This window comes from Quercus lobata, chromosome 3, assembly GCF_001633185.2.
Source record: "Quercus lobata isolate SW786 chromosome 3, ValleyOak3.0 Primary Assembly, whole genome shotgun sequence".
NCBI lineage: Eukaryota > Viridiplantae > Streptophyta > Magnoliopsida > Fagales > Fagaceae > Quercus > Quercus lobata.
In genome coordinates this window covers 50,266,470-50,287,293 of record NC_044906.1, presented here as the reverse complement: position 1 = coordinate 50,287,293, position 20,824 = coordinate 50,266,470, and the positions used below count along the sequence as shown (strand labels likewise).

The following is a 20,824-nucleotide window of genomic DNA, read 5'->3' as shown; positions in this document are numbered from 1 at the left end:
TTTTTTTTGCTTTGGTCCCTCACATTTTGAAATTTTTATTTAAATCATTTATATTTGATTTTTTTTTTTTACATATTGACTTTGTCATCCATTTCTGTTAGTAATATGATTATTAAGTGCCAAATAAGTCGCATATATTAAAACATATCACCCATATAATACTAAGTTTTACTAGATTGCTAATGAAAAATGATAGCATAACTAATACGAAAATGGAAGCAAACATGAAAGACCAAAATGAAAATTTTAAAACATAAGTGGCTAAAATGAAAACAACTTCAAACTTTAAGAGCAAAAATGTACTTTAGTGTTTTTTTTTTTTTTTTTTTTTTTAATTTAATAGAAAATTTAGATGAAAATATCACAAATGAATAAATTCATGAAAAAGAGTTAGAAGATAATGAAATAATAGAAAATGAAGATGCCAAGGGTCTTATAGCTGAATTGACATCTCTCCTTATACAAAGTGCATGGAAGAAAAAAAAAACTAAAAAAAGGAAAAAACAAAGATAACAATGGAAATATTTACAATGATGTTTATACATATAATATAACAATTATGGATTATATAAAAAAGACTATTTTTTTTTTCTTTTCAAATACATGTATTGTTTATAAAACTTTAAAAACAATACATGTTAGTTATTTCTAAAAAAATTCAAAATTGAAATTAATATAATCCTATTTAAGATTATATCACAAAAAGGAAAAATGGATCAACCATACCATCATTTGAGAATGAGATATTAACAAAACCTAAATATAAAAATTTCATTAGTAATTTTTTACATCTCAAAAAGAAAGAAATTAGATTTTGAATAAAAAATTTATGATATAATATTTTAAATATTGATCTCTAAATCTTAAAAAAAAATTACTTAAAATTGTCACGTTTAATGATATTAGCTTAATTTTTCATATTTAGATCATTATTAGAGAGCATTGTTATACTTATTTTGTGTTAATGCTTGCATTTTATATTTGATTTGAAATAACATTAAATAATTAATTTGTCATTAAAATAAATTTTAATATGCATGAATATGTCTTTTGTAGGAGGTTGGAATTGATTATAGTAAGTTTTAAGCAAGAAAGGCACAAGCAGATATGTGTAATAAAGAAGGCTAATGGACTAAATTTTGACAATGACCATAATGAAGTTAAAGAAGATCATTCAATTAAATTTGAGTCAAAATGGAGTAAGGAATCAAAGAAAATGCACTAAATCCAAGTCAAACTTGGATTAAAATTCCAACTTGCACAAGCCTAACTATTTTAAGCATAACTTTCTACTCAGATATTAGCTCAAATATTAGATTGCAATGATTCAAGTTGGGCTAGAAGATAACTCAGAGGGCTAAAACTTTGTGATTTATGAAAAATCCAATTTTGACAATTAAGGGGTTAAAATAGGTGGTTAGGTGGAGCTTGGAAATTAGAGGTTTTTTCTGAATGAAAATTCCCCCTATAATAGGATTTCTTGGCCTATTTAAAGGCTCTTTAGGTCAACTTCAAGGGAGAGCATCCTTAGAATAAAATTAGGTTTTTCTTAGAGTTTTCTTTAATGTAATGACTTACTAGAAACCTTGCTAAGGTAAGGGGATGAAATCCAACATTCTATTGGTATGTTCTTAACAATATTTTGAGAATTTTGATGCTTAAGTTTTTATGTTTTGAATAAATTTCCTATGTAGAAAAGTGGTTTATTTTTTTATAGTTATTTCAATTAACATAGACCTTGGGCACATTAAACACTAAGGATTCCCCATGAATCAATTCACTGGTTTTGTCTTGCCTACAATTAATCAAATTCATAGAACTAGCTTTAGAAAATTAATTCTCTTATGTTCTTATTGCTATCAATCAACTAAAATCATCCTTCATATGAATTCTAGTTGAGTTAAAAAAATTATATTGTTAGAACTAGCAATAGATATTGTGTACGAATCCCTAAATCTGAGTGTTTTAAGATATTATTATTTTCCTCAATTTAATTTTACTTTACCAACCAAATCACAATCTCTTTTCAATTAAATTTTATTTTATCTTTTAAATTGATAATCAACTTCATTCCTTGTGAATTCAACCTTGGATTTACTGAATTATTATTTCATTACAATCCTACACTTGGGAGCATTATTGAAGTCACAACATTTAGGTCTCAAGCAATGTCAAGTTAGCCTAGTCATGCATATCCCATCTCGGCCTACTATATATTTACTATTGGTTACCTAGATACCCTCTTGCACATATATTTTTCGTACAATGTTAAGTGGCATTTGTGCATAGGGAACAAATTGGATATTTTTGAAATTTTTTTGTAATACCTTGTATTAACCTAAACCTCAAGAGTGAATTGTGTATGTTAGCTTAAAAAAAAAAGGTTATGGGGTTTTTATTTTTGGCCGGGGCCATGGTTTTTTGTATTTATTTATTATTATTTATTGTCAACTTATGCGATAGATTTGAAATTCTATTAGATCTAAGAGCATCTCCAGTAGATTAGGCAAATTTTTGTACTATTTGGAGAATGAAAGTTACTTTTACCTTTTAACTATCAACTTTTTTAAATTCACTTTCCAACAGATTTTCTATTTCATTTAAATATTATTTTTTTCATTCATTTTTTTTTTAACTACACATCTTCCAACATTTTTTTATTCAATACCTTATTATTATAATAGAAAAAAATATTTGAAGAATGAATAGTAGCCCATCAGACTTGATGAGCTACTATTCATGAGTCAAAAAAAAAATTCAAGATATAGAGAGTCGATTGGAGAATGAATAGTAGCCTATTTTGTGGGTTTACTATCTAAAGTAAAGAGTATTTTGTATTTAGCTCTCCTGTTGGAGATGCTCTAACCCAAAAAAAAAAAAAAAAAAAAGTGAGAAAGTTTATAATTGGATTGAATATCACTTCGTAAACTAACCTATATCCCAAATGAAAGATTTCCTCGAAAAAAATATATCCCAAACGAAAGAGTTAAGTGGGCTAACGAAGTGGTCGGATTAGGTTTGGGCTCATGAGCCGGGCCCAAGGTCCCCATTCTTGAGCTTTGCTGATTGCAACGCCTTCCTTGTCCTGATTCCTGAAGCGAAAGCCTTTAACCTGTAATGGTTTATTGCTTCCAGAATGCCCCCAATCTCAAGTTTTATACTCTCAAGGCAAGATCTCTGCTTTCCCTTTTTGCTCAGAAGTCATAACTCATAGCCTTTGGCTAAAATGATCGTAGAATATTGCATGTCTCATATAATTTTATTAGACTGATTTTTCACGTACCGCCTACAAAGTGTTTGAGGAAATGCCAACTCGTACTTACTTAGTTGCACTACGTTGTACTAGACCCAAAAAAAAAAAAAATGCCATTATCAAGAAAATAAAATTTCTTACACATCCCTACATATAGAAATGAATTTACAGACACGGCCAACCATTCATGTCTTGCAATTGTGAATATTGTTATTCTAGTGGTGGTCTTTTTTACATGTTAATGAAACATAATTACAATGTTTTTACTTATTAATTTTTTTTATTTTTTATTTTTTATGGTTGATTCAAACAAGTTATTTTAGATTAGAAGCCTGTTATGGTAGATTTAAATAAGTTAATTTGGATTACAATGCATTATGATTTGTTTTATTGATAGATTATAGGAAATTGGTCTTGTTATGATTTGTTTTATCTTTACTTGGAAATCAGTCTTTTATACATTCAAACGTGGACAATGAATAAAGATGAGGCATGATTCCCAAATTATAAATTGTTAGCCAGTCTAACTTTGAGGTCTGGGTTCCTCCAAGCAAACCTTACTCTACTTATCTCTCTTAACCAACATAGAGAAAAATAAGTAGAGAATAGTCAAGGAAATTGACCCACCAGTCATAAACCGATTCATTGCTCGATCCGTAATGTTAGCCTCATAACAAATGACATTAAAGCCAGGCTTGGAGGAGAGATGGCTGGGATGTTTGGAGAATGCGATGAGTTCTTTAGCTGCTAGTCAAATGAAAATATTCAAGAATATGAAAGAGAAGTTCATGGCCTTGAATGCAGGCTTTGACCAGCTCACCAACTATTGTGTTTTTTTGTGTAAGGAGAGAACTCCAATACTTAAAAACAACAACATTGGAGGTCAAGTAAGTGCAAATGAAGAAACAACTCGAGATCACCCAACCATTTTCATACTTCCCTAAAATGGTAATATTGGGCTTCCCTCGTTTTAACACAATGGAAGATCCCACAAGTTGGAATTGTAGACTGATCAAAACTTGAAGTTCATTGAATACTTAATGATGAGAAAGTATCACTAGAATCATTTAGTTTTGAAGATCCAGTGTTGGTTTCAACTAATGATCCAAGGAGTTTCAATAATATTTATTTACTTACATTGATAGGTTGTGATGTTTTGATTGCTAATTGTTGAGAATAATGGATCCCATTCTTGAAAGTTTTCAAATCCCTTACAAAATTAATATTGTTCAAAAAATGCTATTCTAAATGATCTAGATGCCCCTATGAATAAATTGTGGATTAACTATAGATTTTTAAGGAGCTGAAAGAAGTTTTTTCTTAGAAGGGAGTCATTTGTCTTATTTTTATTAATATTAAATGACAAATGTTTGTGAGATCTTGATTGTATTACCCCCATAGTACATTCCCTATGTACTTGGGTTTGCTTTGTTTTCAATAAAGTTTTCGTTACTTATTAAAAAAAAAAAATTACAATTGTTTGTAGTTTGTATGCTTCATTCAAATAAGTTAGATTAGAATAGAAATTTGTTACGATAGATTCAAATAAGTTAATTTGGATTCGAGACAGAATTTGATTTGGTTAGACAATGCATGGTTGGTGAAAAAGAGGTCGGTTTTTAGCAAGGTATGAAAGGTATTGTCCAATATTCAATATGATTCTACAAAATCTAGTTTTATTTGAGTTACAGATTCTAGCCAATTGAAATGATTTTCTGATCAATCCAGGCATCAACTAAGTTAATTTGGATTAAGATAAGTTATGATGAGTTTTATTGATAGATTATTGGAAGTTGATTTTCCCTTAGTTGAAGATCAATTTTGTACAAATTCAGTTGTGGACAATGAATAAAGATAGTCAGAGTTTCCCAAATTACAAATTTTTAGTTAGTCTAACTTGGAAGGTTTGGGTTTCCCTCAAAGAAAGGCTTATTCTTCTGATTTCTCTGAACCAAAATATAGAAAAGAACAGAGTTACTAGAAAAATCAATACACTGCTTGCAAATCAATACATTACTCGATTTGTTATGAAAGTTTGTAACAATTTTTATTTTCACCACTTATTACCAAGAATAAAGGGAACATTCTATAATGCTTATGCTAACACTATATTTGGTTACCTTATCTAGATTAAGAGTTTAAAGTAGCATCAAGAGAAGGTTTTGCCTGATATATTTTGTACTAGTGGAGCAATAGTTGTGGGTTTTGCTGAGGTGAAAACAGGGTCGAGTATGTATTTGAGCCATTAAGTTCCGCTGTCCTTGTAATTTTTTCCATTGATAGTGAAAGTGGTATGGTATGAATCATGTAAACAGCTTATTTCATGATCTTTGCTTTCCCCTAACATGCTTTATTCTAAAACAGTAACTTGGATTCCTGTGATACATGAAATCAAGAAAATAAATGGGTGTAGCACTCAATTTTTTTTAGTAGTTTTCAGGAGGCAGGAGCTAGCCAGCATCAATGTTTGAGATCAATACTTCCAAATAATATTCTGTGTCTTCAAATGTTTATAGTTCCTCCACCAATGTAATTAATGTGTGAGTGAAAATTTTGGTGCATTGGTCTTAATTTAGATGTTAACCAATATACAACATGGCATACAGCTAACCTAGTTCATTTTTTAAAGAATTCATTTGATTCTGCCTTTTGAGTTTTTCTTCATTATGCATTACCTTTCAGCATGTCTCAGCAATCTTAGAACAAAAATTTCCTGACCTCTGCTTCCAATGCGTTTTGGTAACTCTATTTCATTATTGCCTTATAAGTGATGAATGGTTTTGCTATTCCTTGCTTGCCTCTGTAATCTTGTCTATTCTCAAAAGAAACAAGGTCCCATAGCTGAGACATATAGAACTATTATATGCATCATAATGCAGTTCTTCTCCGCAAGGATCTTTGACAGAGAGGAACTCCAATGTTCTGAGTTTGTGCTATGATTTATCTTCTTGCTTGCTTCAGCTAGGCATGTAAAAAGGTACTGATGTTCTCTTCTCTTCTTTCATGCATTAACACCTAGGATGATGCAGAATTTTGTATCTTATCAGTGTTATGTCATCACATGTATGATCAACCTGGAAACTTCAGTGTATTTAAATGACTGCTCAGCTAGTTATTTGGCCATTCGACATGCTTTTTGTGTATGGAGGTAAAGTTCTATTTCTTATCTATTTGAAATCAGAAAACTTGAAAGATTAGATGAATGGTATCCAGAATCCTCGAATTAGGTCAGTTGATGCTGTGAAAATCCTTTGAAGAGTCCTTTGGTAGTACCCTAAAGATATTGAACTATAAGATGTCTCAATCTGCTTGTCATCCATGAGTTGATATAGGAGAACCAAGGACGTCCATGTTCATCTTATGAGCTTAAAACATGAATATGAGACAGTGTAAATTGAGTTTGACATTGGCAAAACTCAGAAGCCTTTTTGATGCTGGTGTAATAACTCCTCTCTTATGCTGCTCTTAGCCATGTAAGAGTATATGGCTAAGTAATCTTAAATAGTAATTTGAACAGTTTTAAAGTGATGGCGTAGAGACAATGTTTGCCACTCTGATATCTCTCTGCAATTCTAGCTGCCTTGTACTGACTAATAGTAAACTGGTCACTGATCCTCTGTGGCTGCATATTTTTGGTAGATTATTAACTAACCTTCAGATGTGTTCTGGCTTCTAATATGACCACCCTTTATATCATTTGGAAACTCATATGAATAATCGAATTTTTATAAATTGAAGCAAACATTAACCCTTCTTTGCATTCATGATGTTTAATCTGTGGGGAATAGTACAACTTTGAAAAAAAAATTTCCTGTTTGTAGTATGTGTTTGTTTGCAGAAAAGGTTGTAGTTTTACTTTTATTGTATTGGAATTTGCATGCAAAAGAAGTCCAAATCTCCAACAATCAAACAATAAAACAATAATATACAACCAGGCACGAAAGTATGTATAAAATGTATAGTTTGGAACAAGCAATATATACATAGACAAACATACAAAAACACTAAATGAAAAGGGCAGATGTGAATCACAAAACTAAGGCAGACAAACTGTTGCCTTTTATACATCCATGCATACAGAGCAATAACAAACAGAACAACATCAAAATTTTGAAGAGGACAAAGGATCCAACAAGGAATGCAATCATCTGCCATCCAAAACTGCCTGTGCCGCTCTGAAATCTGACACACTGCTTAAGAGGTGATGCAATGCTTTCTCGAAACTAACAAAACCCATGAACCAGAAGTCATGACCATCAATAGTAACAATCTGAATGTACTTCTCTGGTGGATTTTCTCTCATGATCACAGGGTTGATTGTGCCTATATTTTCCAATGGTATCATAACCTGTTCAAGAAATGTATGTCATTGAATGAATAAGGATATTAAGTAGTGAGATATATCATTGCATAGTAGACATATGTTAATCTCATTATTCTATTGACAGTTCTTATAGCGACTTGATATGAGGAAGGAAGTTGTAAGCTAACCCTCAAAATACTTTGGCTAAAAGTTGGCTCTATTGGAACAATTGCCAATTGTATTGATTCATTTTGTTTTCAATCTTCTATTTTCTTCACTAGCCTAGCCCAAAATTTTGGGACTAAGGCGGTGTTTTATTTTGTTCACAATTCAATGGAGATTAGTGTTAAAGATCATTTTAATCTCTAAAACTTATTTCAAAAAATGTTGATATCTGTCTATTACCTTGTAATAGCTCCAAGCTTCTTGTCCTGATGGAGCAGTGAAAGACAAGGGGCGATCACTGCAGAAAGCCACATGAGCTGTTGACAGATAGAGTGTTCCAGCCACTGGGCCGGTAGACGTGGAAAGGTAACAAGCAAATGTCTTCTTTAGCTTCTCATTTGGATTAGTTGCAAAAGTCTGCTTAAAGAGAGACTCAAATCCACCTTCTGTTATTGCTTTGGCTGTCAGGTTCACCTTCCCCCATGCAGCTTCCGATATAGATGGCCCAGTTTTAACTGCAATTTAGATGAGATACATATTAACCACACAACCTTTTTCATCTCGTCTTTGATTAAGTTTTTGGCTATAAGGAGAGCGGGAATGTGAGACTCTTGATCTTTGCTTCATAGGTGTGGTACCCAGCCAATTATGTTGCCCTCAAAGTTAGAACATTTTTCATTTTGAGTGTTACTTGGCTAAACTATGCAATCATCTATTTTATCAGCTGTGCTAGCCAATCATGATTACCCTTTTAAACATATGCACACTAGTTTAAGATGACTAAATGTTGCGTGTCTTAACTTATTTTGAAGAGTATTGGATAAATAATGATAGGGATATATTTTATTGATTCAAATAAATTAGTTTGCATTAGAATTAGTTAGATTAGTTTTGATAGAATGAATTATGATTTTTATTGATACAGTATAGGAAGTGAATATTGATCTTTTATCTAGTTGGAAGATGATCTTGTATAAATATATATGTTGACAATTAATATAAAAATAAAAATAAAAATAAAAAATTGATGAGGATAATTTTTGATTGATCAACACGGGGTGCCGAACCTTCCTCGCGTGCCGAACCTCCCTCGCATGATGAACCTTCCTTGTCTAATCATCGGCCTTACACCTAAACTAATCCCAAAGGGATGACCAACCCATGGGCCATCCGATCCAGGTTGACAATCCAACCCCCAATCCTGACTACCCATCACCATAGGGTTTTCCATGGTACTTGCGTGGGGTCCACTCATATGTCCATACAAGGAAATTATTTACACATCACGATCAAAGATCCTACCACACAATCAAATCTCCTATATATGAGAAGGTAATCCCAAGTATCTTGGGACCCTTCTCTCTACAAGGAAATTCTCCCGTATCAAGGGACTCGGGTCAGCTCTCCACTACTATATAAACAACAAACCATAACTCTTTTGAGATATGTGAATTCTCCCTCACTTTTGCACTCTTGAGTTCTTGAAGATTCTTTTATCACTAACTTAACCTTTAGAGGATCTTTAGCGGTACACCCATTGGCATGTGTGTGGACAATCAACTCACTATGATTTTTGTGCATCATCAAAAATGATCATGATTTATTAAGTTACAAATCCTTAGCTAGTCTAACTTGGAGGTTGGGATTCTCTAGGACTAACACATTTTATCAAAATTTAGAGGTCTCGGTTTCATCAAAGCTACCAACAAAAAAAATTCAGCACATAAGACTAAACTTAGTTTAAGATAGAACTTGAGCTTACGGTGGTGCCAGACGTTGTGGGCTACAGTCTCAGCTTTCCTGCTCCAGTTATTGAACATGTGAATCACAGGTTCCAAAGGATTATTGGATGGCTTGTCCACAGGAGAGTAGACAATATAAGGTTGGTGGTAAATTTGTTGGTGGTCAGCAGCACTCCACAAAGCAGCCTTCTGGTTATCAGGGTGAACAGTAGGGACTGCTGGTGCTCCCATGATGTGAGTACCCCATTTCTTGGTCTCCTCATCCGATGGCGGAGTTGAAGATGATGAAGTTGCTGCTGTTAATGGAGGTTGATGATGAGGCTGTGATTCATCTGTGTTTGTGGATGTACAAAAGGGGTTATAGGACTCAGGTTCTTTGGGTTTGGGAGGTGATGTTGAAGCCGGTTGATGGGGTTGTGTTTCTTCAGGTGTGCCTGTCATGGTCAATGTTTGATTGAATGGAAAGTAGATCACTAATTTTAAAGTTTTGATAGATGTTAGCTCCTTAGCTAATTAGAGCTGAGTTTTTATAGAGGAATATTTTTATTGGCGTAATATTCTATACTCGGTCTTATTTGCTTTGCAATAAATAAATAATATGTTCAAAATCGGCTGTGTGGTGGATTAGGTTCACATCCAGATCCTTAGCAAGATCAACTTTCGAGAAGGGTGTATCCAAAAAAAAACATGTTCGAGAAGGGGCATATGGGTCACAATGGATTGGAAATTCAGGTTCATTTGGGCTTGTTGACCAGTTGTTATCTGAGGAAACCCCTGGAAGCTTCCAGTTCCCTTGAATGGCTTGGTTGCTTCCATGTTCCAATTTATGAAGAGTCCCAGGTGCAGTACGGTACACAAAGGAATGTAATTTACCTTCTACTTGTGGCTCTTTTATCATTGTAGATTTCATTTAGCCATGGAAGTTATTTATTGTTGTTTTTTAATTTCCTTTTGACTTTGAGAATGGTATTGGCATTCAGTTTCCACCAATTAAGTTGAATTAACCATGTCCCATTCAAGACGTGGGAAAAAAATTTGCGAAATCTTTGTATATGTGTCATTTGACTCATTTGGAGAGTAAAATCAATGGATTACTTATTTTTGAGTAATTTAATTTAAATGGAAGCAATATGGCAATAAGCCAATAACTATTTGCGATCAGCTCTCAACATGTCTTCTATCGTTCATCTCAAAATAAAAATAAAAATAAAAAAAGCTCTCAACATGTCAAGTTTTTGACAATCTTCACTGCTACTATCTACTCTTCATTGCTTCTAAGGTGCTCTGGGTCCGGGTGGTTGGAGAAAAAGTGACATGAAATTAGTAAATTGCGACTTCTTTTTCTGGCATACATGTCATTTTCATTATTGTACAACGAGGGATGTGGGTTCAGGTCAAATTTTTATTGTATGACTGGATATATTATAAAATTAAAGTTTAGATATAAACTAGATTGTAACAACCGTTACAACTTCTACTAAAATAATTAATATGGCTTTTCAAAAAAAAAAAAATTAATATGGCTAAAATTTTGAAAATTTAATGGTTAGATAGCATGTTCTTTATGATTTAAACATATATTTAAAATTTTGTTCCAATTAAATGTTATTTACTATTTGATTCATAAAGTTATTTTTAAGCATAATTTTAGATTATAAAAAATTGAAATTTAAATATTTGAGTGATGACATAATTATTAATCTTTTTTTGTTTGTTCAAAATTTGGCAAGTATAGAGGATGTAAGAAGAAAATGCAAATCAATACTGAATTTCTCAAAATTCACATATAATAAAAAGATATTGAGCAGAGTTATAATAATTGATTTAATCAAATTTATAACTAAACTTTATCCTATAATATATCTATCATATAGGATAAACTTATAAGCCCCATAAGTCTGAGACTCATCTCATATAAGATATCATATACTATATAATAAAAGTTGGGTTTCAAAGTTATGGCTACATCAAGTGGCTACTCTTACTAATTAGTAAATTAATCATATATTTTTTTGAATCCTATTCAAACTAAAATTCTATTATAAAAAACTTCTAAACTTAAATTCTACACAACAAACCACATTTTCTTTCTTTAAAAAAAAAAAAAAAAAAAAAAAAAAAAAAAAAAAAAACCTATATTTTGACTAAGGGATAAGATTTAACAATAATTTAAAACAAATTTAAATTCTATTCAACCTAAAAGTTTATTATTAAAAATTTCTAAACTACCACCGTATACCTTTGGTGCGATGGTCACTCCACAAGTATAAATGCTTGTGGGGTATAGGAGGTAAAGGCCGGGATTCAAATATCTAAGAGAGAACTTTACACACATATACACTTAGATTAGGTTAGAATAGAATTTCTATCTTGTAAAAAAAAAAAATCTAAACTTAAATCCCACACAACCTACATTTTTTTTTCTCAAGTTACATGATTTAACAACAATTTAAAACAATTTTTAATTCTATTCAAACTAAAAGTCTATTATAAAAAATTTCTAAACTTAATCCAACACATGACACAACCCATGTTTTTTTTTTCTTCAAGTTGCATCTTATTAAATTAATATTTTATTAGGTTATTAAGCTACAAAACTCTTAACTAAGGGATAAAATTTAACAATAATTTAAATTACATAAAGCTTTATTATCTAAGTTTTAGAAATTCAAATTCTTCTCCAACTAAAAGTTTATTATCAAAATTTTCAGACCTTCATATATATTCAGTCATGGCCTTCCGATATATACAATCCATCTTAACTAATAAGTCATCCTTAAAATTAAATCCCAAACAACAAACCCCATGTTGTTGTATTTTTTTTTTTCCCAAAATGTAACTTACACTTATGTTTTAATCTAATAAATTCATCTTACTTGTTATTCTTTTCTTCTGAATTTGCATGTAGAATATTATGCTATTGGAAGTTTACTATAAAGAAGCAAAACAATGGACAAACATTTAAGTTCTTGATTCTCTTATGTAAGTTTTTATTTATTTAATTTTTAATATTCTCAAATTGGAACTCTTTTGTGTATGTTTTGATTTTCAGTTTTGATTATCGTATTTAATTTGTGAGTGTGTTGATTTTTTCAATTAAACTATCACTAAGAAAAAAAATTGGTATTGAAGAACTATTTTATTTATTATTATTTGTGTTGGCTAAGATATAGATTAAACATGACTCAATAGAAATGATTAAACTTTCATATCTCATATTAAGATATTAACACAAAGTACAAAAATAATTATAAAATATAAAAATAGATAAACACTGATAACGTCTAAAGACTCTAAATTCTAAACAATCAGAACTTAAAATAAATTTTTTTATTAAAATTATTTACTTATTTTATAGTTTATTATTACTATTTATTTAATAATTTTGTTTTAATTATTTTAAAATTTGTAAACTTATGTATGAGTTTTCATCAAGTTTTGCATCACACTAAAATGATACTAGAATGATATATATCTAGATTCCCGAGCACACGTTACACCAAATACCACCAAATTATATGGGCAAAACGGTTTAGTTTACACCAAAAACTAATTGGTATCTTGATTTGATGATAAAGTGCTATTATCAGGAGTGTACACAATAAGTTGAAACTCTATGAAAAAAATAAAAAAAAATTAAAAGGATCTACTAATTTCTTTATGGTAGGCGGCATAACATGGACCGACGCATAAAGACATTTTAATGAGGGAAAATTATTGTGTACTCCCGGAGTACCATAAATACGTACTTCCGGAGTACCATAAATGTGTACTCCCTCCTTTCACATAAATGGTGGATCCCACTAATTAAATTCACGGTAGGACCCACCATTCATATGAGATGAGGGAGTACGCATTTATGGTACTCCGAGAGTATCTAATAATTTTCCTTTAATGAGTTGGATGTATAAAGCCAACTGGGGATTGTATAAAAAGTCACCTGGGGATTTTTTAAGTTTGTCATTTAGCAATTGTCGGTTCTAGAATTGTTACCAAATCCCTATCCAAAGGGATCTATTTTTTGCCCCCGTAAATAGAGGATTGGTTATCATCCTATTGCTACTAACAACACTCCCTTTCATTGGGTGAGAATGGGTGTATAGATCGGATTGGATCGAATTTAATTGGGGAGTTTTTTTAGCCCAACCTTGAGAGGATAAGAAATTTTCAAGCAACTCAACCTATCACACGTGTAGAAACCAATCCAATGAATCAGATTAGGTTGGTGGGTTGTGCATATATATTTTATGTCTTATAAAAGATTAAGTCTTTATCAATTATTTAAACACTTTTTTCAATAAATTATTACAATTCATATAATATGCTTAAATTATATTCCAAATTTTCAAATTCTCAAAATACCACAGTCAATCAAACAAACAAAAAATATTGAACATAAGAGTAACAAAATAAATTTATATACATAGTGAGTAGGGTTGTATTAGATGTGCTGAAAAAACTATCAACTTGAACTTGACCAGATCTAAAGCTTAAAATAAAATTTTAACCTAACCCAATCTATGAAAACCAACCCAAACGTCAAAATTGAGTTCATAGGGTTGGTGGGTTTGATACACACCCTAAGTGAGATATTGTTAATAGTGCCAATTTAAGTTCAAATATTTCATATTAGAGGTCAAATTGTTCAAACTGGTTGAAGATTTTTAAAATATATTTTTTAGTATGATACTAAAACATGGTAAAATCAAACAAAAATTAAATGAAGCTAATCACAGCTCCTTGGTCTTTAGTGGGAACTAATCGCTAACTCATACTATGCATGGGTAAGTTCAACATTTTTATTTTTATATATTACAAATAAATAAAATGTCAATTGATTTCAACTTAATCATGATATAATATGATATATGTTATCTCTATTTTGAGACATTGTTTTAATTCATAGAGAGTACATATGAACAAATAAATTAAGGGTAGATAATAACCCTTACCATAGGTTTATATACAATTTCCATGTTAAATTTGCAATAATTTCAACAAAAACTCACATATAAATAAATACAAAAATAATTTGTTTATGCTTGTATGCATGTATCTTTGTATGGTTGCACATTTTGCTGAGGGATTGTATCTTTGTAAGATGTAGTCTCATTTTTCACCTCAAGACAAAGCAAAATTAATTAAATCATGGTCCAAAGAGCAACAACAGTTGTTTTCAAGCCCCTAACAATGTTCTTTCTTTTCCATGGTTCCTTAGATACTCCCAAAAGTGCAGCTCACTTGCCTTGAAAAATAAAATAACTTCTTATTAACTTCCTCAAAAAGTTACAAAGACCTTCTCATGAAAATGTCCACTCAATGGAATAACAATCTTCTTTAGTTTTGCCAATCCATAGTTGAATTTAGTAAGAAGTCACCTTAAAGGCCATTGGGCCAGAGACTTTAATTTACATATATCATCTTTTCCACAATGAAAATCTAAAGATAGGAGCATGTGGCTTGAAAATCATTACTTAAAGGATTGCCAAATTCTTTACTTTTTTATTTTTTATTTTTTTTTTATTTTTTTTTTATGACGTATAACCTCACAAAGGCAAGGCCCTCAAGATTGTCATATCCTTTAGGAAAAAATAAATCAAGGACACACCTAACACTATATGTTAAATTTTTATTATTAAAGGTTTTAAATATGAAAATTGTAGCTTGTAGACTGAATCTTAAGATCTCCATGTTAAATCACCATACAAAAAGAAAAACATAAAAGCTCATCATAACATGTATTACAAAATAATTTGTGCAGTCGGAAGGGGAGAAAGGCATCGAATGCCTTCACATTTGTTGAGCTGACAATGAAAATAAAAGGGTCTAGATTGTTCTTGTAGAAGTTATTATCAATTTGTATTAAATTGGAGGAATACTGACTTTAAATGGTATGTATATTGGTTTGCCATTAACTTGGTGATCAAACTTGTATACCATATTACCATCCATGTACTTAAAGTAAATCACTACTGTGGTGACATTTGAAAGGATGTTATGGGAAAAGCAGATAGGGTATAAGAATTTGATCATCAGATAAGATTTTGTTTCTCTAAATACCAAAATTGTCAAAGCACCAACCTCAATGTTACCTTGCGGGTTACTACATTGCCATTTTAATATTGATTGCATTCATGTATGCCCATAAAAGTTTGCTCAATAAATTTCTCATTTGTCTAACAGGTACTCAAAACATTTGAAGTTGTCAAAGTCTGCTGCAAACTTTTTTTTGGACCCTAATTCTGCTCTCACATGGGTTTTGTCAAATATTATCTACCAGAAACTATCATATAAATGCATTGCGAATCCAGAAATATTGAATATAATTTTATGAATCCAATGCTTTATGATTGTGTTAGTATGTTAGAATTTAATATTTTTGCCCAAGATTAAGTACAATTTTGTAAGTGCAGTATATTAGGTTCTCAATTAAATTCAAATACATGACTATATTGACTAATAAAGCACAAATTGTATCTTAAGTTTGTGCTTGAATTAATTAGAGAACCTAATGTACTACCACTAAAGATTTGTATCCAAGTTTCAAAAGAAGTGGAGACATGCATTGATGCACTCCTAAGTTGGGCAAAGCCAAATTTTATAAATCTTTGCTATATTAACCAACTTTACGTAGGGTTTCTAGTAATCTATTATAGAACCATATCAAGATATGAGGATTCTTACTCAATTACCCTGGGGGCTTGGCTCTAAATTGGTCAGATTTCTTTTCTACCTTGAGTTTCAAATTTCAATAATTCATTTTATCGTGAAAAGTTTTTTTTGTTTTTTTTGTTTTTTCAATTTCATTTTAATTTTCACCTTTACATTTGCGACTTTAAAGAAAATGTTAAATTTTTAATTCATTTATGGTAAAAGACTAGAATACCAATTACCAATCAACACAGCCTCTAGATAGAGAGAGAGAGATGTTGGAGGAAAATCCTAATCCCCTCAATGTTTATGTGTGAACTAAAATATATAACTATCAAGTAATAGCAATATTATGGGAACAAAAAAATTTTAACAAGCATCATATAAACACAACTATACAAAAACACCAAATCTTACATGAAAAACCCTCTAGTGTAGAGAAAAAAACTATAGGACAGTTTCGAAAAATATCTACTATGAAATATAGTACTATCAAATTTATGCTAAACTTATGTCCACAATAAATTGAATATACAACAAATAAATTTCAAGGAATAAATACTATCTTACCACAAAACAAGTAGCAAAATTTTCATCTAAATACTCCAACTCTTCATGGTTGTAATACTCAAAAAATCCATAAGAACTCCACTAATTTATCTTTTTTGTGTGTAATTTGAGCAAAGAAAAAAAAATCTCATTTTTCATTTTCACTCTCTCACACTCTTAACTGTGTTTTTTTCTATCTCTTCACACGGACTGCATCTCTCAAGTGATTGCATATCTTTTTGTGTTTTTGCTCACTCTAGAACTCACACACAAAAGGCCGAATTGCTCTCTGTGCTTCAGCTCTCCTCACTAGGCCGAATGGGCTCTGTTTTCTTTCTTTTCTTCTCTGTCAGTTTCAGCGTCTCCCACACGCCTAAGTCACTGCCCAAGAAATGGCATGCTGACTTTGGAAGCTTGAGGAAGCAAGCTCGTTTAATGAGCTTACCCAAGCATGTGGGTTGGACCCACACGGTGCTTTGCACCCAACAAGAGAGAGAGAACAAAACAAAAAACAATTGGAGCCCAAAAAGATATTGTTGTTGAAAGTCGGTTGAATTACTCTATTGGGCCCCTGAGCCCAAGTGAAGAGGGTAGATAGACCAAGGTAATCACCAATGACTAATCACATAGTTTGGCCCCTTTTTACTACTACTTGGTACTTACACTTAAATTGGGTTGAACTGTTGAAGACTTGAAGTACTTTTTTTTTTTTTTTTTTTTTTTTTTGGGGGCTGAAACAGAGACTTGAAGTACAGTTAGTTACTTCTATAATCTATTCATCTGAGAGAAAGGAAAAAAACAAAAAAGTACAGTTTAGTTAATTACTTCTCATGCATGCCTTCTTTATAGAACAGTAAGGAAGCTTCCCAAGAGATTCCCGCAAGTGCACGTAGCAAATGGATGAAGAAATGCAGTGCCACTAGTATCCTGCTATATACTTAATTATCATCCTCTCTCACTTTTAATACTACTTATCATTACTCTCATTCTCATCCAGTAGTCACTAGTCAAGCAAGCAATGAGTTACTACCATATTTCTCATAAGCCTAACTCTCCTCCAGGCAAGTATAGTCTCCAAGGATTGGTCTCCTCCTCCTGTTTTCTTTTCCCTCTATATTATTAGTATAGTTTATTTTCTTAACATTCGGTTTGGTTTAGTTGTGTATATTAATTTGTTCATGTTATTAATGTGATGATGATACAAATCAGGGCCTCAACCGCTAGGATATCCACCAGGACCACCACCACCAAACTATCCTCATCCCCCAGGGCCACCACAGCCACCACCGCGACCCGGATATCAAGACTACTTCTATGATGGGTACCCACCACCTCCACCTACACACGCTCCCCTGCCATATCATCACCATCACCACCATGACTCATTTCTAAGAGCCTGGTATATATGTGCACCCTATCCCTACTAATTGCACCTTTTTTTTTTCTTTTTTCTTTTTTTAATTTATATCATTGCACATGATGTGATCTAGAGTCATTTCTTGTTCATGGCCTGCATATTTTTGTGACTTCCTGTTGCCATTTGCAGATTATTATTACTTATCTTACTCTTTATTTTTATAGAGAGTTGTTGATATATATATATATATATATATATATATATATAAAATCGAGAGTTGATGATATTAATGGGTGATAAGGATATATGTGCCTCTATACCTTCTATTTCTAATCTTGTTCTATAAGAGATTTTCGTTTTATGATTATTGGCGGTTGGCCTTTGGCTTTTGCATATTACTTGATAGAAGAACCGATTATGAAGCTTGAAAATCTGGCCAATAAAAAATAGATCAAAATTAATATGGATGTCTATAAATTGTTCCCTTGAAGTTCAAGGATTTTTTTTTCTCTCTCTAGATTGTTTCCTTGGGGTTCTAACTTAGTTTAGAACAGTATTGAGTTAAATATTAAAAGTTCATGATTAATTATTTCATTTTATTTCAAAAATTATATTACTATTTAAACTTTATTCATTTTCTTATCAAATATACTCAAGATTTATTCATTTTGAATAAACAATTTTAACTCTCACCACACTACTATACTAATAATTAATAACTAGTTATATTTTATGACTTTTTCTATATGAATTATTATATCTTATGATCTTGTACGCTCATTCTTGCTAATTTATCACTGTCACAATATTATATTAATTTGAGATTAGCTTGTACAATAGTCGAACTTAAATTGGTTAATTTATTCACTAAATAAATGAATATAAACCATTTTTTTCCTGAATCAAATTTGAACTTCTCATAAATATATAACTCGGTTTTTTTACTGACCTAAATTTGATAATAAATATTAATCCACCTAACCAACTTAGGTATTTGAAACACACTATGAAAAGGACTTGGTGAGGAAGCCCATTCCTTATTCACGACAAGCCTTCATCGCCTTCATGACTTCATCCGTGAGTGGGGCATAATTCTTTGGATAAGGCAACTTCAACAGCTAAGGGTCATGTTCAATAGAAAATATTGACCCGAGAACTAATTGAAATTAACCAACACTAAATCCAGTTGAGCTTGAATCCCTCCTAATTGGATATGTTTGTATTTCGATATGATTAGTCTACTGTTGGCTTAAATTTTTCCTGATCATACTTCCTTTCATATACAAATTAAGATGCTGACAGAAGTTCCTCTTTTATTATTTTTCTCAATTCTTCCTTTCATTTGTCATGTTTGCAGTTTAGCTATACTTTGTTGCTGCTGTATGTTGGAGGAGTGTTGCTTGTAAGCCTTTCATGTGTATGATTATATATACAACTATCGTATTTGGTAAAGATGGGAAGCAGGAATTCTGTTCATGGTACTCCAGTCTAATTCCTTGAATATTCCCATAATGGGAATTTGATTACCTTTATGTCTTATATTTGATTTGAGAAACAAGCATGTCTTGTCTGTTATAGTATATGATTATGAATATGATCCATCTGAATCATGTATTTTAAAGATGCTATACCAGTATGTGATTCGATCAAATCTTCTTCACCCTAAAAGTCTAATAAAAATCAACCAACTCTACATTACTGCCAAGTAAGGAGAATTTGAAAGGGAATTTGTTAATCTTCGGGGGTTCTTTTTGTTGGCAAGGATAACATTTCCGACCCAAAGTAAGAGACACGCACAAAGTCAATTTAAATTTATACCATTTTTTTTAATCTCACAAGGGTAAAAAATGCTAAGAGTCTTATAACTCAATTGGTTAGCATCTTGTGGTATTTTTAGTAAATACATCTAAGATGTAAATCTCTCATTCCCATTGTAATTATAGAATGAAAAAGATTTAGTTACAAACATGTTTGGAGCATTGGGCTCCAATTACTAATAGAAAAATTACATATCCCATCATGTGCAATGCACATAACTCACTTAGTTGGTTAAGTTAAGTAAGTCATGTGAAATACAAGTATTAATACCATTTTTCTATTTATAGTTGGAGTTCATGCCTCCAAACATATTTGACATTAGACTTTGTCCAATTAAGCAACATTTTACAAAATAATACACTAAATTTTTAGGTGAAAATTTCTCAAATGAGAAGGTAAAAATTACGGGAAATGGTAAATTTACAAAGCACTCATACTAACATTCGAGGCAATGGTATACAGCATTTCTTAAAAAATTAGGTTACAAGTTGAGGATACGACAATTAATTAATTAAGTCAAATTTTAAGTATATTTTTAACATAATTTTTATGTTTATTTTAAGGTTTAAGTTGAAAACATACTTAAAATTAAATTTTTAAGAAGCCAATAATGGAGGGCAAAGAAGTAAAGTGACACTCATTAAAATGTTTTTTAAAATACAAACTAAGATTACTTTAATTTTTCAATACTTATTTTACCTACAAATAATTCAATTTAATAATAAATAAAATAGAGTTAGTAAATTTTTTCCATGATATCATATTCATACATTACATTATACTAGCATGTACCCCAGGCATATGTACGGAAACATTTGAACATTATTGATAAAAAGGGAAAAAAAAAACATTAAAGAATTTTATCAATTATCTCTATGTCATCATCAACTTCAAAAATTCTTGAAATAAATGTTCACTGAGTGATTTAATGATAAAACATCTTTGTCTTTTTACACATTTATCTCTATATCCTCGTCAACTTCAAT

The 20,824-nt window shown here is 31.2% G+C and overlaps 2 protein-coding genes and 1 long non-coding RNA gene across 3 annotated transcripts; 2 read left to right on the top strand and 1 right to left on the bottom strand.

The window, feature by feature from the left end:
• Window positions 1-6,237: 6,237 nt before the first annotated feature.
• On the top strand, window positions 6,238-8,281 carry LOC115979460. The gene is made up of 3 exons (XR_004089058.1): window positions 6,238-6,401; window positions 7,972-8,087; window positions 8,190-8,281. It is a non-coding gene; the product is annotated as an uncharacterized LOC115979460 (long non-coding RNA).
• LOC115979459 (GEM-like protein 5) lies at window positions 7,089-10,028 on the bottom strand. The gene is made up of 3 exons (XM_031101509.1): window positions 9,484-10,028; window positions 7,962-8,236; window positions 7,089-7,601 (listed from the first exon to the last, which is right to left on the bottom strand). Exons 1-3 carry the CDS (start codon window positions 9,902-9,904, stop codon window positions 7,398-7,400), a joined length of 900 nt encoding a protein of 299 aa, XP_030957369.1. The 5' UTR covers window positions 9,905-10,028; the 3' UTR covers window positions 7,089-7,397.
• A 7,600-nt stretch (window positions 10,029-17,628) lies between these two features.
• LOC115982298 (cysteine-rich and transmembrane domain-containing protein WIH2-like) lies at window positions 17,629-19,688 on the top strand. The gene is made up of 3 exons (XM_031104863.1): window positions 17,629-17,724; window positions 17,873-18,062; window positions 19,378-19,688. Exons 1-3 carry the CDS (start codon window positions 17,682-17,684, stop codon window positions 19,424-19,426), a joined length of 282 nt encoding a protein of 93 aa, XP_030960723.1. The 5' UTR covers window positions 17,629-17,681; the 3' UTR covers window positions 19,427-19,688.
• Window positions 19,689-20,824: the final 1,136 nt, after the last annotated feature.

Coding starts and splice junctions, on each gene's coding strand:
- LOC115979459 (XM_031101509.1), bottom strand. CDS start 9,904: ATGACAGGCACACCTGAAGAAACACAACCCCATCAACCGGCTTCAACA. Junction 8,237..9,483: donor CCACAACGTCTGGCACCACC/GTAAGCTCAAGT, acceptor TCTAAATTGCAG/TTAAAACTGGGCCATCTATA. Junction 7,602..7,961: donor AAGCTTGGAGCTATTACAAG/GTAATAGACAGA, acceptor TTTCTTGAACAG/GTTATGATACCATTGGAAAA.
- LOC115982298 (XM_031104863.1), top strand. CDS start 17,682: ATGAGTTACTACCATATTTCTCATAAGCCTAACTCTCCTCCAG. Junction 17,725..17,872: donor TAAGCCTAACTCTCCTCCAG/GCAAGTATAGTC, acceptor GATACAAATCAG/GGCCTCAACCGCTAGGATAT. Junction 18,063..19,377: donor GACTCATTTCTAAGAGCCTG/GTATATATGTGC, acceptor TCATGTTTGCAG/TTTAGCTATACTTTGTTGCT.